At 35.5% G+C, this 17,575-nt stretch overlaps 1 protein-coding gene across 3 annotated transcripts in view; it reads right to left on the reverse strand.

Moving 5' to 3' along the window:
* Window positions 1-17,575, reverse strand: part of AGPS (alkylglycerone phosphate synthase) — a 57,401-nt gene that overhangs the window by 25,822 nt on the left and 14,004 nt on the right. For all 3 annotated transcript variants that reach the window (XM_088135769.1, XM_025166730.2, XM_007428344.4), the window contains exons 3-11: window positions 16,603-16,693; window positions 15,810-15,930; window positions 15,642-15,716; window positions 13,757-13,828; window positions 13,309-13,388; window positions 10,371-10,451; window positions 6,596-6,721; window positions 6,022-6,130; window positions 864-991 (exon numbers count right to left, since the gene is read on the reverse strand). In XM_088135769.1, coding sequence (XP_087991895.1) covers window positions 864-991; window positions 6,022-6,130; window positions 6,596-6,721; window positions 10,371-10,451; window positions 13,309-13,388; window positions 13,757-13,828; window positions 15,642-15,716; window positions 15,810-15,930; window positions 16,603-16,693 — 883 coding nt within the window. The remainder of the gene's footprint in view (window positions 1-863; window positions 992-6,021; window positions 6,131-6,595; window positions 6,722-10,370; window positions 10,452-13,308; window positions 13,389-13,756; window positions 13,829-15,641; window positions 15,717-15,809; window positions 15,931-16,602; window positions 16,694-17,575) is intronic.

A 17,575-nucleotide genomic window follows, 5' to 3' on the forward strand; every position in this document is an offset into this window, starting at 1 on the left:
CTATTTTATCTTATTTTCTTAGATTTATCAATCATTATAAACCTATATATGTCAGAAATGAATTTAATTAAATACATTCAAAGATTTAATATACACAACTGTTCTTTTAAAAAAAAACTTGAGTTGTTCAGCTAAACACAAAAAGCACTAACTCCTGTGACAACACTAACAGAAAGCACTGCAGTTTTTACCCTTACACTCAAGTTCACTCAGTGTTGCATATTAAGTTTAATAATTTGAAAAAAAGTAAACCACAATAAAATAGCTGATGCCACTAAAATAATCTGTTGTTCCTAGAACAGGACATTTTATATTTTAAGTTGCATAACTCTACTCCAAACATAACATGCTAACAATAAAATTTTTGAACATTTTTGTACAATATGAAAATGTTCTGGATCCAGATTTAATCACACTTAAGACTAGATTGGCTTGATATAAATTGGACTTAAAATACTCAGGATTAATTCAAGACCTGATGATTTGAGTAGTCGCTCAGTGACTAAGTCTGCATCCACTTTCTCTTCCACTTTAGGATTGTTTTTCATGATAAAGCAGAATAGATGTTTTATAAATACAGTAAATGAAATGTTGAAATATTCAAACCATACTGAAGCAGGAAATAATCCTATATCCGCCGTTCATGGTATCAAAAGATCAGTTCTCAGAAATGGAGTATTTTAACATTTCATCTAGCCCTCTGTTGGAACTGATTAGATTGCTGGACTGCTGTTTTAGACATATTCCTCAGCCTCAGAGAGGCCAGTGGAGAAGAGCATCAGCATGCCACCTAGTGAAGGTTCTTGATACTGCAGCTTTTTAAAAGTGCAATTAAATACAATTTGAAGACAAGGTTACTTTACCTGCTTTGCTACTTCTCTTAAGCAGGCCACCCCTTTCTCAAAGTTTGGAAATACTACAGAGCCGTACTTTTGGTATTCAGGGACTGGTCGAATTTTTATTGTAACTTCTGTTATCACTCCAAGGATTCCTTTATAAAAAGAGGAAAATAATCATTTTGCTACTACAGCCGAAAGATATACAGAATTTTATGATTTAATAGCAATATCCAAAATCCTACTACTACATCTCTATTTAAGTCATTACAAAATGAAAACCACACAACAGTGTAGTTGGTTTCTTTAAATGTGTCCTATCTTCAAAACTCCAAAAGATAGCGTACAGGGAATGCAGTATTTCTCAAACTATGAGAATTAGCCTTCCAAATGTAATAATATTTATTCACTATAATACATTGTAAGACTAACACTTTTTAAACAGTAGAATTCAGTATTAAAGTTATTTAATCCTCTGAAATGTAACTAAAACTCAGCACGCGAAATAGATTTGTCAAAGGACTCAGCATGAAGTACTGCTCTAGCGCCCATTAAGCATGTAAATAATTTGCACTGTTTGGTATGAAGCAAAGCATCTAAATATGTTTTCTAGTACTATATTTTTACTGGAAAATATCAGTCATTTAAAAAGGAAGTGACTTCTGACTACAAAGAAGAGACAGCCAAATTTTGGAAAGGAACATCTGCAGGCCTATGCAAATGAGCTTATAAACATGTGTTGATGCCCAACTAACTACTGCCTGATGTTTCAAAATTCAGTCAACTTTAGAAACTACACTAATACAGTAGCTGATACATATACTGTGATTTGATTTTGGCTTAATCCAGTAGGTGAACTCTGCAATTTTGATTTGTAAACTGTACTTTATGGCTAAGTGTAAATCAGATCCCCACAGCTTGTTCAAACCATGATTGAATAAACTATGATTTAGCACAATGTCTGAAGCCTACTATTTGTTCAATTCACTTCCACTGAGAGTTATGAAAATCCAACTACATATAATTGATTGGCAAGCCATTAATTTGTGCTAATTATTCTTCAATATGATTATTTGGTTCAGGCATCAAACTTACCAAGGATTTGCTTCTGAAAGCCATTATATTAAGAATATTATACTTAAGGAAATGTACAGACAAACATCTCTAAACTATGACTAATATAATCCATAGTTAGGTAAAATATCCAGGATGAGTCATTGTCTGTACTAAATAAAATGTCAGTAAATATAACATAGTATAATTAAATACAGCATTTCTAAGATACATCCTTTTTTAGTGCATTTTGTTAAAATTATTATTTTCAAAATTATAACAATTATATACAGAATTCCAGTTGCTCTCTTACTTGGTAAGTTACAATTTCTTACACTGAATTCTGTCAGATCCAGTGAGGCCATTTTTACAAATTTCCCCTTTCCCCAGCATGCCTTTTTTCTTTTTTTTTTGGCTGATCTAGAAGATCATAAACCTCTGAAGTAACTTTTATGGGGTTGAAAAAATATTGTCAAAAATCATCTGTCCTTCCTCAAGCCTAGAACTACAGATCTAGCTTAATGACTGATAGTGATCTGTAACTAAATAATAATACATATTGCCAGAATCAATCCAATACAGGATGAAGGCCTCTTCACTAAAAGTTATGGAGTGTAATCTATCATGCTGATCCACTGCAGATTGGGCTTTGACTTCCCACTCTATGGCTGAGAGTGAGTGATTGGCCCAAAGACATCCAGCCAGCTTCCATGCTTAAGGGAGGACTAGAACCTGGGTTTCCCCACTCCGTCCAGCACCTTAATCTTCAGTGAGATCTTTAATTATCTTTAAGACCTTTGGGCTGTCAGATTCTGGAAGGGGAAAAATACTTACAGGATAGAGTCCCGGTGGAATCTCAGTCGTGTACTGAGTCTATGCAGGAAAACATCTAGCTCTGAAAATCAGTGTAAGTCATGAGTTTTTAATAGCTGTTTTTATTTGAGCAATAGGAACTGAATTAGTAGATTGCCCGTGCAGAGTACACATGTATCCTGGGATCTGAAGTGGGCTATGACAGTCACCATCACCATCCAGTGAGGCCAGGGTGTCTTTTTTCTAGAAGAATTTCCTTACAGATCTCAGGCTTTTCATCCTGAATTTGTGATGCCTGATGTGCCAATTCACCTGTTTCAGTGTCCAAGATTTCACACCACTCTTTGTTTTCTTGGCAATGATAAAGAATATAGAATATGAACCAGAGAACCATTTGCATTGTGGGATTTATGGTTTCCAGAATTAGCTGGTATCCAATCAGCTTGCATGATTTTTAAGACAGGATTATAAAATGGATCAGGGGGGCGGTGTTGAATTCTGTGGTGTGATCTTGTGATAATTCTTAGTATGGATGTATCTAATGTTAGGTGGATTCAAAACTGGGTAAATTTTGTTAGCCTCCCCTCCATAAAGGAGGTGATATTTATGTCTCCTTTTCTGCACATGGGGAAATATTATGAGATCTCTGCTTCCTCTGGGTGTTCTGTATTCTTCCTGGTCAAAGGTTTTGCTTCATGTTCCATAGTGACAAAAAAAAAATTAGTAGATTCAGTTGATGTTCTGCTGCCATTTCCTTTATATTTTCTGTCAGTGATTAGAACTTCCTTTTAATATCTGTCTTATTAAGACACTGTATATGCCCTTGTTTCCACTGAATGGATCTGATATAAAGACAAATATATGATAGGAAGAGAGGGCAGGTTAAAGCTCCTGTGGAGGCCAAACCTCTTACTTCTCCAATGTGTCCACAGTTAGCAAATTGCTTTCTGTGAGCTTGCTAGCCATGGAAATTGTAGTAGGCTATAAGACAAGGAAAACAAGGAAAAACAAAACAAAACAAAAATCTGGTAATTTGAATGGTCAGGGTCATGAGGTTGGCTAGCAGAGCTACCTTCCCTAGAGCAAGGTAGAGCCAGAATTGGAAAAGAAGCTATCTCCTTTCATAGGAAGTAGACTCAGGAAGAAATTCTAAGGGAAAGTGGGAGGGAAATACCAACTTTTAGATATACTGGCTCCATTGTAGGAAAAAAGGAAGATCCATCTAACTACAGACCTGTTAGTCTCACATTAATGTTTGGGAAAATTCTAGAAAGGATCACAAGGAGATCGCTCTGTAAGCACTTTGAAAACAATGCAGTATTTGCCACAAATCAGCATGAAGAACAAATAATCAGGCTAGTCTTATTTCAATTTTTGATTAAATAATTTCCTTAATAGGTTGTGGGAAAGTTGTAGACATAATACATCGTGGATTCAGCAAAGTATTTAACAATGGACCTCATGACATATTGATTAGAAAGCTATCTAAGTGGGCTAGGTGGGGTAACAGAGACTGTCTAGGGATGACAGGTGGAGATGTAGGAGGCTTCCAAATTATATTCAGAGAAACCACATCAATGGTGCCTCATCAAATTGGAAAAAAGTATCTAGAGGGATCAGATCTGGGTTCCCTTCAATATTTTTATTCATGATTTGGATAAAGAGATGGAGAGAATGCTAATCATGCTAAAGGAGTAACTACTACCATAGAAAATAGTAATAAAATTCAACATGATCTTGATAAGACAGAGAAACAGGCTGAAAGTAACAGAATGAAACTTAACAGAGTCAAGTCTAAAGTTATTCATTTAGGAAAGAAAATTCAAATGCCTAAGTATAGGATGGGGAATATCTGGCTTGGAAATGGTACTTGTGAAAAAGATCTTGCAACAGTACTTGTGAGTAGCCAACAATTGTGTGACATAACTGCAAAAAAGGCAAATTCATTGTATGCTACATCAGTAAATGTATAATTTCCAAATCACAGGAATACGTCATCTGCTTTATTTTGCTTTATCCAGACTCAACCTCAGTATTGTGCCTAATTCTGGGCAACATACTATAAGAAGGATTCAGAGAAATTGAAACAAATTCAGAGAAGGGCAATGAAGCTGATCTATTGATTAGAAACTAAGTCCTATGAACAGAGTTTGAAAGACCTGGGCATTTCTTTTCCAAGCCAATATTTCCCATCCTATACTTATGCATTCGATTTATCTCCTTAGTGAATAACTTTACCCTTGAGAAATGACGATTGGTGAGATGGAGGGGTGGGGCGGGGATGTTATATCACTCTTCAATACCTAAAAGGATATCATACAGAAGGAGGACCAAATCTGTTTTGTTCCAGTGTGCAGGACATGAACTAATGGAATTAAATTGTAGGAAGGATAATGCTGTTTTAAAGTTAGCAAACTTAACAATAAGAGGAGACTGATTATGGAACCAGTTACCGAAAGAGGTAGTAGACCTGACTTTATTAGATCTGTTCAAGTAGAAGTTAGGCAGCTCTCTGTCTAAAATTCTTTAATCTGGATTCCTATATCAGGTAGAAGGTTGGATGCAAGACTTAAATGGCCCTTCCAACACTATGATTAAATAACTAAATGGCTGCCACATGGGGAGGAGTTGCTCATCCAAAATGTGCTAGCCATGGTATGACAGTCAATAAAAAACCCACACCATTTGCTAGGAATAAAAATTGGTGAAGATGATCCTTGCCATATACCTCTAGCCTCTTCTCAAGATGTTCCCTACCAAATGAAGCACAGGAATGCAGCCATCCACCATTTAAATTGCTTTAGACTGCTGCTTGGGCTCATGTAATGCTTCAAATATAAAGACAGCATTGGAAGCTGGCACCTTGCAGCATGCCAGGATCCCATTTTTTTGTTATTATTTTTCACTATTGAGTGAAATAATTCCTCAAGGAAACATACTAGCTCCTTCCTAAATATCAGCTGTTAGGCTCACAAAACAGACCTATGCTATTTTGTGTGGAACTATATGAGTTAGATGCATACAGTGGCATATGCAGGCGGTAAGGGGGTGGGGGGAGCAGAATGACCAAAGCAACATTGCCCTGTTGTGACACAAGCCCTGTTCTCTTTTATATGTGCACACATACACAAAAAGAGCAGAGCTTGTAGTGTGACAGTGCATTGCTGCATTCCACATTTTGATGAAAAACCTTGCAAATGCCCAGGGTTGCACAGTTGGTAAAATTCCTGTTCCTTAAGTCAGAAGTATTAGTTAAATATTGTGTTATAGAAATATGCTTGAAAAGCATCAAAGTCTTGCAAGTTTTTAAAAATTATACCTTCAGATCCCAAAATGAAATGATGAATGTCAGGTCCTGTTGACATGCGTGGTCCTTGACAGCTTTTTTGTATTACGCCTCTGGGTGTTACCATTTTTATATGAACCACCTGTATAAAATAGGGAGTCTGCTTAATACTACATATAGATGAGAGTGTATAAAATATGCATGCATATTAAATACCCAGGAAAAGCTAAACAACAGCCCATTTTGCCATCATAGATAAAAACACAACACAACATAGATAAAAACACAACAAAATAAAAAATTGACACAACAGAACATTGTAATACACTAAAGAATATGATCTAGTAAAAACTTTGTGGTGCCTCCTTAACTCTTTCTCTCCAAACCACCAAAACACAAAAAAAGCAGATGAGTATATACACTGTTTTCTTTTCATACGTGTTAAATAAATCCAACGCTTCTGTCAACCGTTACATCCTTCAAATTATTTTAATAACTTTTCCTGCACATCAGCCAATATTTGTCAGTGACAAAAAGATAAATATATAAAGGCAGAATAGATTACTTACTGATAGAAAGAATAAGAAGAATTATAGAAAATATTTACCAGATCTTCAATATTTCCATAAATATTTTTCTTCATGCCTGATGCTCGGGTAGCTACCCATCCTCCAAGAGTACTAAATTCTATTGAATCTGGTTCATGGCCTGTACAATAACCACTTTCGCCAAGCTAAAATAAAGAAAATCCCATTGTTTAACTGGTTTTTTAGCTGACATTAACTTCCACTGCAAAGTTCAGTTTTGTAAATGCTTTAAAAACTAGTTCACTTAGACCAATACAATCATATTCATGTGTGTCTTTGAGACTATTTCCAAAGAGCTGGTAGTATTCACCACTCCATAACTTGTTTACCAGATTTTTCCTTCTCCGAGGTGATCTAAAAAAGTTATTAAAATAGAGGAGGATTAGTAAGGGAGGTGATTAATTGATGCTTTCCTGCAGGACAGTGTTGAGTCCCTGCCTGCTTAAAGGAAACAGATAAACTATTATTAAACAAACTTTTTCTTTATCTGGAAGAGCAATGAAATGGCCTCAAATGTATGATTTCTGATTAATATCACTGAGTGAGTAGTAGCCTTGCAACTCCAGATATATTTGGAAGTTACCGATTACATTGAACCCTTTACAGCAAGCATTTGAAATACTTTCTGCAAGTATTTGTAACTGATACTGCTTTGGTCTCCCTTTTTTTGGATGATCTACATTGAGAACTGAATAGCAGGAGCACAGCCCTAATAATTATTATCTTGGACTTTTTGATAACTTTTGATCTAATTGATGATGGAATCCTTCTGGGCAGCTGGAAGTATTAGGCCTTGGAGGCAATGTTTCTTAGATATTCTGCTGTTTCCTATTGGATTATGTTCACACAATTCTGGGGGACTATACTTAAGCTGCTATCAACCTCTTCTTGCTCCCAATGCCCAAGCAATCAGTACATAGAAACGCTGCCTAAATTTGATAATGGCTGGATGATGGTGAACATGAAATTACATTGAAAAGGTGCTGTACTGTCAGTAAGAAGAAACAAAGCGCTGGGATGGGGGTTCAACCTGTTCTGGATGAGGTTGTACTCCACATGGATTAGTAAATGCTTAGTCTCGGAATGTTCCTTAACTCTATCTTCCTTTGGATATCCAGATGGTGATGGCAGTTAAGGAATGCAATGTTATGCTTTTCCTGAACCATATCTTATTCATATCTTGATTGCATCCTAGTTAGATCACTGGAATATGTTATTCTCAGGATTATCTTAGAACAGTATTTAAAAGCTCCGAAACAGAATAAAATGTTGCAGCTAGGCTGCTAAATAGTTACAATTCTAGGGGTATAATATGCCTACAAGTAGTCCTCATTTAGCGACTGTTCACAGTTATGAGAGTGATGAAAAAAATAACTTTGTGACCAGTCCTCGCATTTACATCCTCTCAGGTCTGTAAAGCAAAGGAAAGCTGAAGTAAGATCATAAGCACTGTCGTTTCGCTAAGTGACCACTTTGCTTAACAACCGAGTTGCCGGTCCCAACTGTGATAGCTAAAGAAGACTATCTGTATACTGAAAGACTTGCCTTGGTTGACCTTTTGTGTACATGGTGGGGGGGCACAATTTAAGACATTGATGGTCACCTTTAAAGCCCAAAATATCCTTGGATCTTACTGTTTAGGGACTGTCTACCTTGGTAGGAACATATCTGCACATCAAGATCAACAGGACATGTCATCTCAGAAATGCCCTTGCTTTCTGAGGTTCATTTATTAGGCATACAGGAAAGGCCTGCTGTTTGGTATCAGAATTCTAAACCAGGGGATCCACATAACTACCACTGCATAGTTCATGCCAATATTTTTTTAAAAACTTTAAACATTTAATATCCTCTGGAAAGAGTCTGTGTAAATGCACCACTAAATGTACCATGAATTCACAAATTAGGTCGTAAATTCCCAAAGTACGCATTATTTAAAAGAAATATCTGAAAATATCCTCCCAAGTTGCCCAGTTTGTGCTACCATCTGCACAATACGCTCCACCATTATTTAGATTTAAGACTTCATAACACAGTATTTTACTTTGATATATTTTAGTACTTTTACTTTAATTTTAGATTAAATAACATTAATTTGTTTTGTTTTATATATATACATAAATGTAAGATGGTTACTATTATATATTTTGATTGTATCTAGCCTTAGGGCTGTAATAAACATGTGCGTGTGTGCACGTGCGCATTATTTAAAACAGAATTCATTACTACTACAAAGGTGTTAAACATTTTATCTTATTAGGAGCCTTTTGTTCTTTTAATAAGCCTTCTGGTTAATACCCATATTTAATTACTTGACTACATAATTCTCCTCAAGATGATAGCTTATTCTGGGGCTAAATGGAAGAAGATAGAAAGATTCCAAAAAGATAGTTACATTGCTGATTCTGGTCAATGACAAAAAGTGGATTTTAAAAAATATATTTTGTTAAGATAGAGTGGTTGTTAGATAGAATGGTTGCCCTGTACTACATAAATCCAGTAGAGATAGCTATTTCCTGAACCAGGTTTAAGATTATGTTACTTGAATTAATTTCCACATGTATAATTTTAAGCATCCAGTTTTTTAAGAGGGTTCCCAGTCCAATAAAGCTTCCAGTAATGATTCCATGCTATTGTAAGAGGGACAGCAACGTAGGACTTTATTTAGAAAGGGTAGGACATATGATCCTGCAGTAGTGTCCAAATTTCAGTTTGTAATGGAGACATGGTTTATTGTATCTCCATTACAGTAATCCATTTCAAAAATTGGTTAGAATATAACAACTTTCAATGTTACCAGGTGTGTCTTCCTGGACTCATGGCAACTGATGGATGTACAGGTGGAGGCTGCAAAGGTTGGGGGCGGGGGGCACATGTCTTTGCCCAGGTTTGGGTCGTGCACCAGTTGCAGCTCTGGAGCAAGAGGACTTGACGATAGTAATTCATATCGTCATCTCTACTTAGGATAGACTATTGCAATGGACTCTACGTGGAGTTACCTTTGAAGACTTAGGACCACAGAATACAACTACCCGCAAGCAGATGACAGCCATTAAGGCACATGATACCTACATTGTAGGCACTGCACTGACTTCCAATATGTTTTCAGGTACAATTCAAAAGTGCTGGTTTTGATCTTTAAACATCTATTTGGCTTGGCCCCTAGGTACCTACAGAACCACATCCTTTAGGTAGTACTGACCCATCCAGTAAACTCATCCTGACTGAGGATATAGAGTATTCCGCAGTGCATAAGAGGTTAGCTCAGTGGGGAGACGGAGGTAGAGGACTGAGAACTAATGTTACTCCACTGGTGGGCACCTGTAGTTACAGGAAATGATATTGCTTTTATTTAACTAAAACAATAAATAAATAACATAACCTTTTTGTGTGTTGTGTTACTGTTATAAACTGCTATGAATTGGAAGATATGGTGGTACATATATTTAATAAATAATACCCCTACCAATAAAATGGCTAAGGGGACAATTTTAATTTTTTAAGAAAGACTGTGCAGAAAGGCTGCAAAACGCATATTAGTTATTTTTGTTGTCTGCTATGGAAATTTAACTGCTAGATTTTTTTTTTTTTAAATCCCTTTTGCCAGTTTTGAACATACATGTTATATCTGCTAGGATTAAAATAAACAGAAAAATTAATAACATAGCAGCTGCAATTAACCTGGATATAATATGCATAATTGTTCAAATACATTTATTTTATGAGCCAATATATGGCAGTATATTTGACAGCTATAAAAAGACCAGCATTCTCAAAGCAGTAAGTTGATGATACCTGTCTTTCCAAGTCTTGGCCAACAATGCCAGCATCAACGTGAGCAGTTAAATTTTTCTCATCTATCCAGTGAATCCTGTTCTATTACAAAGAAACAAAAGACTTGTGAAAAATACTGATATTTAATTATTTAACAAAGCACCGTTAAAGTCAGTAATTAGTGCAACAGTAGGCATTAGTTATGTGTAAAACCCACCACTGCAGGAATGGAATGTTCCATCTCAAAGGGGCGAGTTTTGCATAGCCATATGAAGTATAAATCAATAGAGACAAGAAGATGAATGCATTTTGTCTATTTGCATTGCTACAATTGCACATATGAGGATAGAGTACTATAGTCTGGCACAAAAACATGTGACAGATATTAGAGTCCATAAATCCTTTTAAGAATTAAGGAATTCATGAGATAATGCCGAAATCAAATTTCACCTTACTTCAATTAACCACAGGTGTCAAAATAATTCTAAAGTGACAATATACCAAAGACAAGGCCTTCAGAATAGTGAAAAAAGTTCTAGTAGCAAAAATTATTTTCTTTCTTATGTTCAATCTTGCTCAAGACAAGTTTTTAAAGAAGAAAATGGCATGCTTGTGCTAATTTTAAATACTTTTTTGTGTAAGTTTCTCCCTTAACCTATTTTGTACTCTGATATCCATCTACGAAAGTAATATTACAAATGCTGAACACTGAATTGGGGTCAGATCCAACCTGCTCTATAGCATGTAGGTTATTAAAGCTGTGTCTCTGCTAGTATTTAACTACCACACAATAATTACATGATAAAAGCATTTTTTCCTGTGTCCCTAACAACACTGCCTTCATCTTATCCACAGCCTGCTAGTGAAAGAGCCTTAAGTCAATAGCTAGATCGGTCTTAAAGTTATATTTTTCCACTTATTCAGACAGCCATCCCAAAACAGCTTCAAGGTATGCAAAATCTCCTAGGCTTTGTCACCCACAAGCTTGGAGGGAAGCCAGACAATTAGCAATGACTGCAAACAAATGCAACAGAGAAGGAGCGGGATCAACAATAGGGACTGCAAATTTCACGCTAATATTGTTTCCTTCCAACTCAAGGATGTGTGGGGAAAAAGTCCAATCCTACCAGCGTATTTTACAACAATTTACAAAGAAATTCCAACTCCATTGGTACAATCAGTTTTCTCCTCCTCCTCCCAATCTGTCTAGACTGCATCTGAATGTATTTGTGGCTGCAGGAGGGATGAGAAAATCCTGCTTGACAATGTAAATCCACTACTATGATGCTGGATTTCATCCAAAGAAACGTGACAAGCTAACTATCAGTAATGCATGAAATCACATATATGAGGGTTTTTTAAAACCATGTAAGCAAACAAAACAAAACAAAATCCTTGAAAGTTTATATTACAAGGTCTTGAAGGACCTTATAATATGAAATTATATGATCTTAGGAGACAGAATATATCACATTTATCTTCCCATCAAAAACTGCAAAATTAAATTTATTCAAAAGCAAATATTCTCTTCCATGATCTCAGACTATTTCTTGAGTCTATTTACCAGGTGAAAATTCTTTCCATCACTTCACACATCAGTGCTCATAAGTCAGCCTCAGCAACATCAAGGTCCTATGATCTGCAAGAGTTTGTTCCTAACAAAGCATAATATAGGAGATACAGCACTGTCTGCCATTTGCCACAATCACAGGTCTCTGGTCCATTTAACAAAGTTAACCCAAACTATGTACCTCAATATCAAGGGTCCTCAACATTTATTCCTCTACTATAGAATGGCTCTTTTGTACTGATGACCGTGTCAGCCTTTACAAAGTTTCTCAACTGTGCCTAATATACTTCTTCTCTAGAAGATGTTGGCCTGGTATTTAAAGCTATTGTTGCTGTTAAGAAAACCTTTGTATGATCTCAAACAACTCTGCTCTACTTTGTGGTTATACAAAGCATAACCACATTATACATAGCATCTCCCTGGTGTTAATTTATTTTATACTGATTTGCTACATTCTTGGTGTGGGAACAACCCTGATAGCTTTTTTGAAACTGAACTATTGCTGAATTGGTATTATCTCTGGCGCAAATAAACAGCAACAAAATTATGCTGGAAATGTAGAATTGGGTCTAAAACCATTTAATTGCTTATTCTTTCACTATTACTGCTGACAAAGTACAAATCTAAATTGTAGCCTCATTGTCACTGATTGCTATTAAAGAATGTGGATGGTTAGGGTCATATATCAGGTTCATTTGGTTTACCACAATCTGGATCTTACTTTATCACATCATAAGCTCTACAAAATCCAAGGCTGTATTTGATGGCATATAAAATGAGGTGATAAAGCTGTCTCCTAATTTTATATTTCATACCACTGTCAACTACCATTGATGTCTCAATTTACAGATCTGGTCTCACAAAAAATGTACTGCCATATTTTTAATGTGTTCTTTTAATCACAATTTTCAACTTCACATCCAAGATTTGCCAATCAGTTGATTCTCTTGTGTGTTCCTTATAAGCAAAGTACTTAACAGTTTCTTCACATGTAAGTAAAGGCTTTTTGCCACTTCAGAAACAACTGAAATTAACTGATGAAGCCTTCATTAAAGACCTTGAGAAGGGTTCCAGAGGGAGTTTTCTCTCATATCTATATTGGCTATACTTCCTGAATGGTTAGTGCCCCACTTTTGTCAAAACCCCTTGAATTACAGCTGAAAGTCCTGACTTTGCTCCCATCTGGGTGTGTTTCATTTCAACTTCAATGTGGTGGTGTACAGAGGCCAAATGCCAAAACAGTTATCCTTGTTTCAATATTTCTGGTCCTGACTGTAAATTCCAGAAAGATTAAAACATTCAAAGCAAAATGGGGACCCTTAAGCTAAGTGACATATTTTTATGACTTGACATTCTGTGAAATTCACTTGAAACTGTTTGTACACATACCATTTGTGAAGTGTCAAGTGAAACAATAGTTCTTTTTTCATCAGCAGGACACTCAAGTGCGCTGGTAACGCTTGTGCCTCCTACGGATATGAGAAACAGATCAATTTATATTTCATTTGTTTGCCTTAATGTTAGTTCCTTGGATTATAATTTATGACATCCACTGACAGAATAGAGAATGCTATGGATGGAATTAGGATATGTGTGAGGGGATAAAGTAGGGATGAGATTAAGTAGAACCCCCCCCCCAATATTTATGGGATTTACATAAAAGACACATTTAAGGTTGGGGGATTTCCGTAAGCAAAATATTATATGGCAAAAGGTATTTGCTATTAAAACTAAACAATTCCATTTGACATATCTAAGACATTATGCCTCAATTGTTCTTTAGAGCCTGTCTTAAAAACAATTATTTTCTAAAGGTGTTAAGAGCTTTATTACTTACCACCATAGGGTATTATACAAATATTATGCTTGCAGGCTATTTCCACAATTTTAACTACATCATCATGGCATTCTATAGAAATGAACAGAGTATTAAGAGTTTAAAATATTATATTTTAACATAAATTACTGAATAATCCAGCTAATTCCAAAACTTTTGAGAAGTCAGTGTTATATTAATTAAAATACTTGATTGTATTAAAAGAATAAAGTCATCAATATCTCTGACAGCTTTTGGACAAAAAAGAATCCTCAATGCAAAATAAGCATTAGGTATGGGAGAAAATGGGATGTTAGCCTCATTTAAAAAAAAACAGTTTTGATCCCAAACTATATACATTTTAAAATGTGTGTGTTGTTTAAAAATAAATTAATGAAATCAAAGTAGCTTGAATTAACTAATCTCAATACAGCAAAATTGATTGTTACAATTCAAATATCAAGTTGCAGATTCAACAGAACTCCCCCCCCCCCCAAAAAAAGGGAAAAACAAAAAAACCCAGTCAAGTCCAAAGGTCTTGAAAGATACTTGACACTTAATATCTAAAGAGGCAGAGCTTGATAAGTCTTCTGGGGAGGCTTCCAACAAAGTCTGAAATGCGAACTCCCTCCTGCTAGGACACAGGCCAAGTTTCAGGGAGGGACTACCCAGCAGACTTGAGGCTGAAGTGGTTCTAAGTTACTCAGGCCTGCACAGAATCCTTTTTTTAAAGGCAACTAGTATAGCTCTGATAATACATTCCAACTGACTATGGTCACTAACAATTTCATGGCAGCAGTTTGCACATTATCAAATGTGTTTAATGGTAGCTTTGCTTCATGCTATCCAGTGGTCAGCAACTTTTTTCAGGAACTGGAAACCCCCGATTGATTTCATGGTTACAATCTTTCCTTTAAAATTAGAGTTTACTTCATTAGCTTCAATGGGGCTTAGGTATTTTAGTTACGCCAGGGGCAATATTTATTTAATCATGCAGATTAAATTATACATAAAACGCTAAGAAAAACTAATTTCCTTGTAATTAAACAATCTATCATAGGAAGAGCTAGTAACTGGAGCTTGAATTAGTTTCATAATCATAGTATTTAGATGAGGTGATTGTCTATTCTCATATAATGTTAAAGAATCACAACTCTTGGCCTACACACCAAGAAATAAGTTCCTATAAGTTTTGCCCATTATTTCAGACACTGCAATGTCACTCAATAGCCAAGATAATCATATAATGGCAACATGCTTTTTGAAGAAAAGGCATAACATGTGCCACTCCCCTCATTATTATGTGGAATTTGCACACCCTGGCATCTGGACAGCTTTGTGCATCAACTGAAAATGTCACACTGAGAAGCTTGGTAAATAAAAGCAGCCCATCTTGAATTAATGTAATGCTGTCTAAAAAGTAAGGCATGTTTATGCATTTCAGAAAATATTATAACTCATTTGTTTAATAGGAATTAATTGTCTGAAAATAATGTTCTAAAGCTACCAATTTAAGACTTGCATTTGACCTTCAGAAAAATTTAAGTTTTGTACATATTGAAACAACATTTTATTATTTTATATATTTTTGTTCTTTGGTACCCTGTGCATTCTAAATTTTGCCTCTTCCCTTCACTTTGGAAGAAATGAAAACAAGTGTCAAGTGGAAATAGAGGCTGTGTTTTTACCACAGTCCTAACCAACGTGCAACATAAACAACTTTCTTGGCAGATCCCCAAACTGCATTTCTGGACTACATATCCAGTAGATATTTTGTATTCTGAGGCTTTTATAAATTTTTTCTCAATTCCAATTTTTCCAAAATTGAAAATATTACTACATAAGTTCAGTAGGAAATGCAACAGGGAAGTATTTTAAGATGTGAAAAATATTCTCAATAGCTTACCTGGCCATACCACTACATCAGGAACCCGCTTAAACATTCCTTCCCTGAGCAAAAAAATCTCATGTAGGCAATGACCTGAAGCGCAAAGTAAAAACAAGTCTTATAAATACATCAAATGTTGAAAGCAAACAATTAAGATGTTATTGTGTGCATGCTGATTTTGCTTACCATGGGCTCTAAATAATCTAGATTCTGCTTCCTGTGTATATGAAATTTTAGCATTTTGGAGGTCCTGGAGAAATTCTTCACTTGCAATGGAGGGAGGTACATCACTGATATTTAAGGATGCCTTCAAAATTAAAAAAAAGAAGAAGATAATTTCCAGTGTATCTGTTCAGAAAAAAATGAGCCACCTCAGAAGAGCATCATTTTCAAATCTGCTATAGGAAACGCCATTCCCACCCTTTTGCCACCAACCTCTCTTCTAGCAAATCAATTTCTTCCTCCTCATTTATCAGCTCATCACACTCACACAAAATCTTCTGGAGGAGTCTCTGGAGCAGACCTCAGGTAGATGTAGAGGAATAATGAACGACTGAAGTGTATGTTAAACAAGCAGAAATCTACATGTGATGCAGCCCTTGATATTTTTATACCACACTTCTATCCACAGACCACCAGAGACAGAAGAATGAACACTACAGTTTTTTAAAACTGACATCTTGAAATATTGCAACAATTTAAAATCAGCAATCTATCAATATATGAAAGCAGAAGTTATAAAGCTTGTAAAAATAAACAATTTGTGCTTAAGAAATTTTGGATGTATCAGACTATTTTCAATTACAGATCCTCATGACAAGATGGCATACTGGCAATAAGGCTGGGAAAAAATTTTATGTGAGACTTGCAAAGGTCAATGGACAAGATTAATGTAAAGCAGCTTTATGTTTTAACTAAACTGTATATAAAGAACTTAAAATAGGTTAACGATTAAAAAACAGCCAATGTATTCACTTACTTTAGGAGTAGTTTTATGTTCCAGACTTCCACCAAGATTTTTCTCTACCCAGTCTTTCAAAAGTGGGAATATCAGTCCGCCTATCCGGTACCTGAATCCAAAAGCATTTTCATCAGTTCCTTCTAGAGTGAAACTAGTGAAAACCTGATGCTAATTTCTTTATTTAGATATACACAAGCAGTGGGCATAAAATTTCTAGAAGTAGGAGGCTGAGAATCTGGGAGGATGGAGATCTTAAAATATCAGTCATAACAAACTGATTAGAAATTTAACATCTGAAACTTTAAGCATGAAGAAGTAACCTTGCAAAGAAGTATTGATATGATTTCTGTAACAAGAACTTCAACTCAGAAAACTTTCAGAATTCTATCATGGTCAAATATAGAGATAACAGCCACGTAATTTTTAAGTTTAGATAAAGTATTCCACTGCATGTTAAGCAAGGTATAAGATAAATCCTCATACTGATTACAGCTGATCAAAGCATGGAAACAGATTATGAATAGCTTTGGCAATGGAAGGGATCAGTAATGAAATTTAGTATTAGCATCAGTGATGCACACTAGGACAAAACCAGTTACAGGTAGTCCTTGTTTAGTGACCACAATTGGACCGACAATTCAGTTATTAAGAGAAATGGTCACTAAGTGAAATTGCAACTGTTCTTATGATCTTACTTCACCTTTCCTTTGCTTTACAGACCTGCAAAGGTCATAAATGCAAGGATTGGTTGCAAAGTTACTTTTCCATCACTGTCATAACTGTGAACGGTTGCTAAATGAGGCAGTCGCTAAACAAGGACTACCTGTATATGCAGAAAAGGTCCTTGGGCCTCCACACGCTTGCTATAACTGATAAGAGGTAATCTCAATGTTAGGAATGGGATTGAAATAAAATATTATCAAAATTAAAATACATTTAAAATACTGCAAAAAATCAAGCATACATGCTTATTGAAAACATAGCAGAGGGT

Source organism: Python bivittatus, unplaced genomic scaffold (assembly GCF_059951505.1).
Source record: "Python bivittatus isolate LINGU-HERP-01145 unplaced genomic scaffold, Pbiv_v1 ctg000200_np1212, whole genome shotgun sequence".
Classification (NCBI taxonomy): Eukaryota; Metazoa; Chordata; class Lepidosauria; order Squamata; family Pythonidae; genus Python; species Python bivittatus.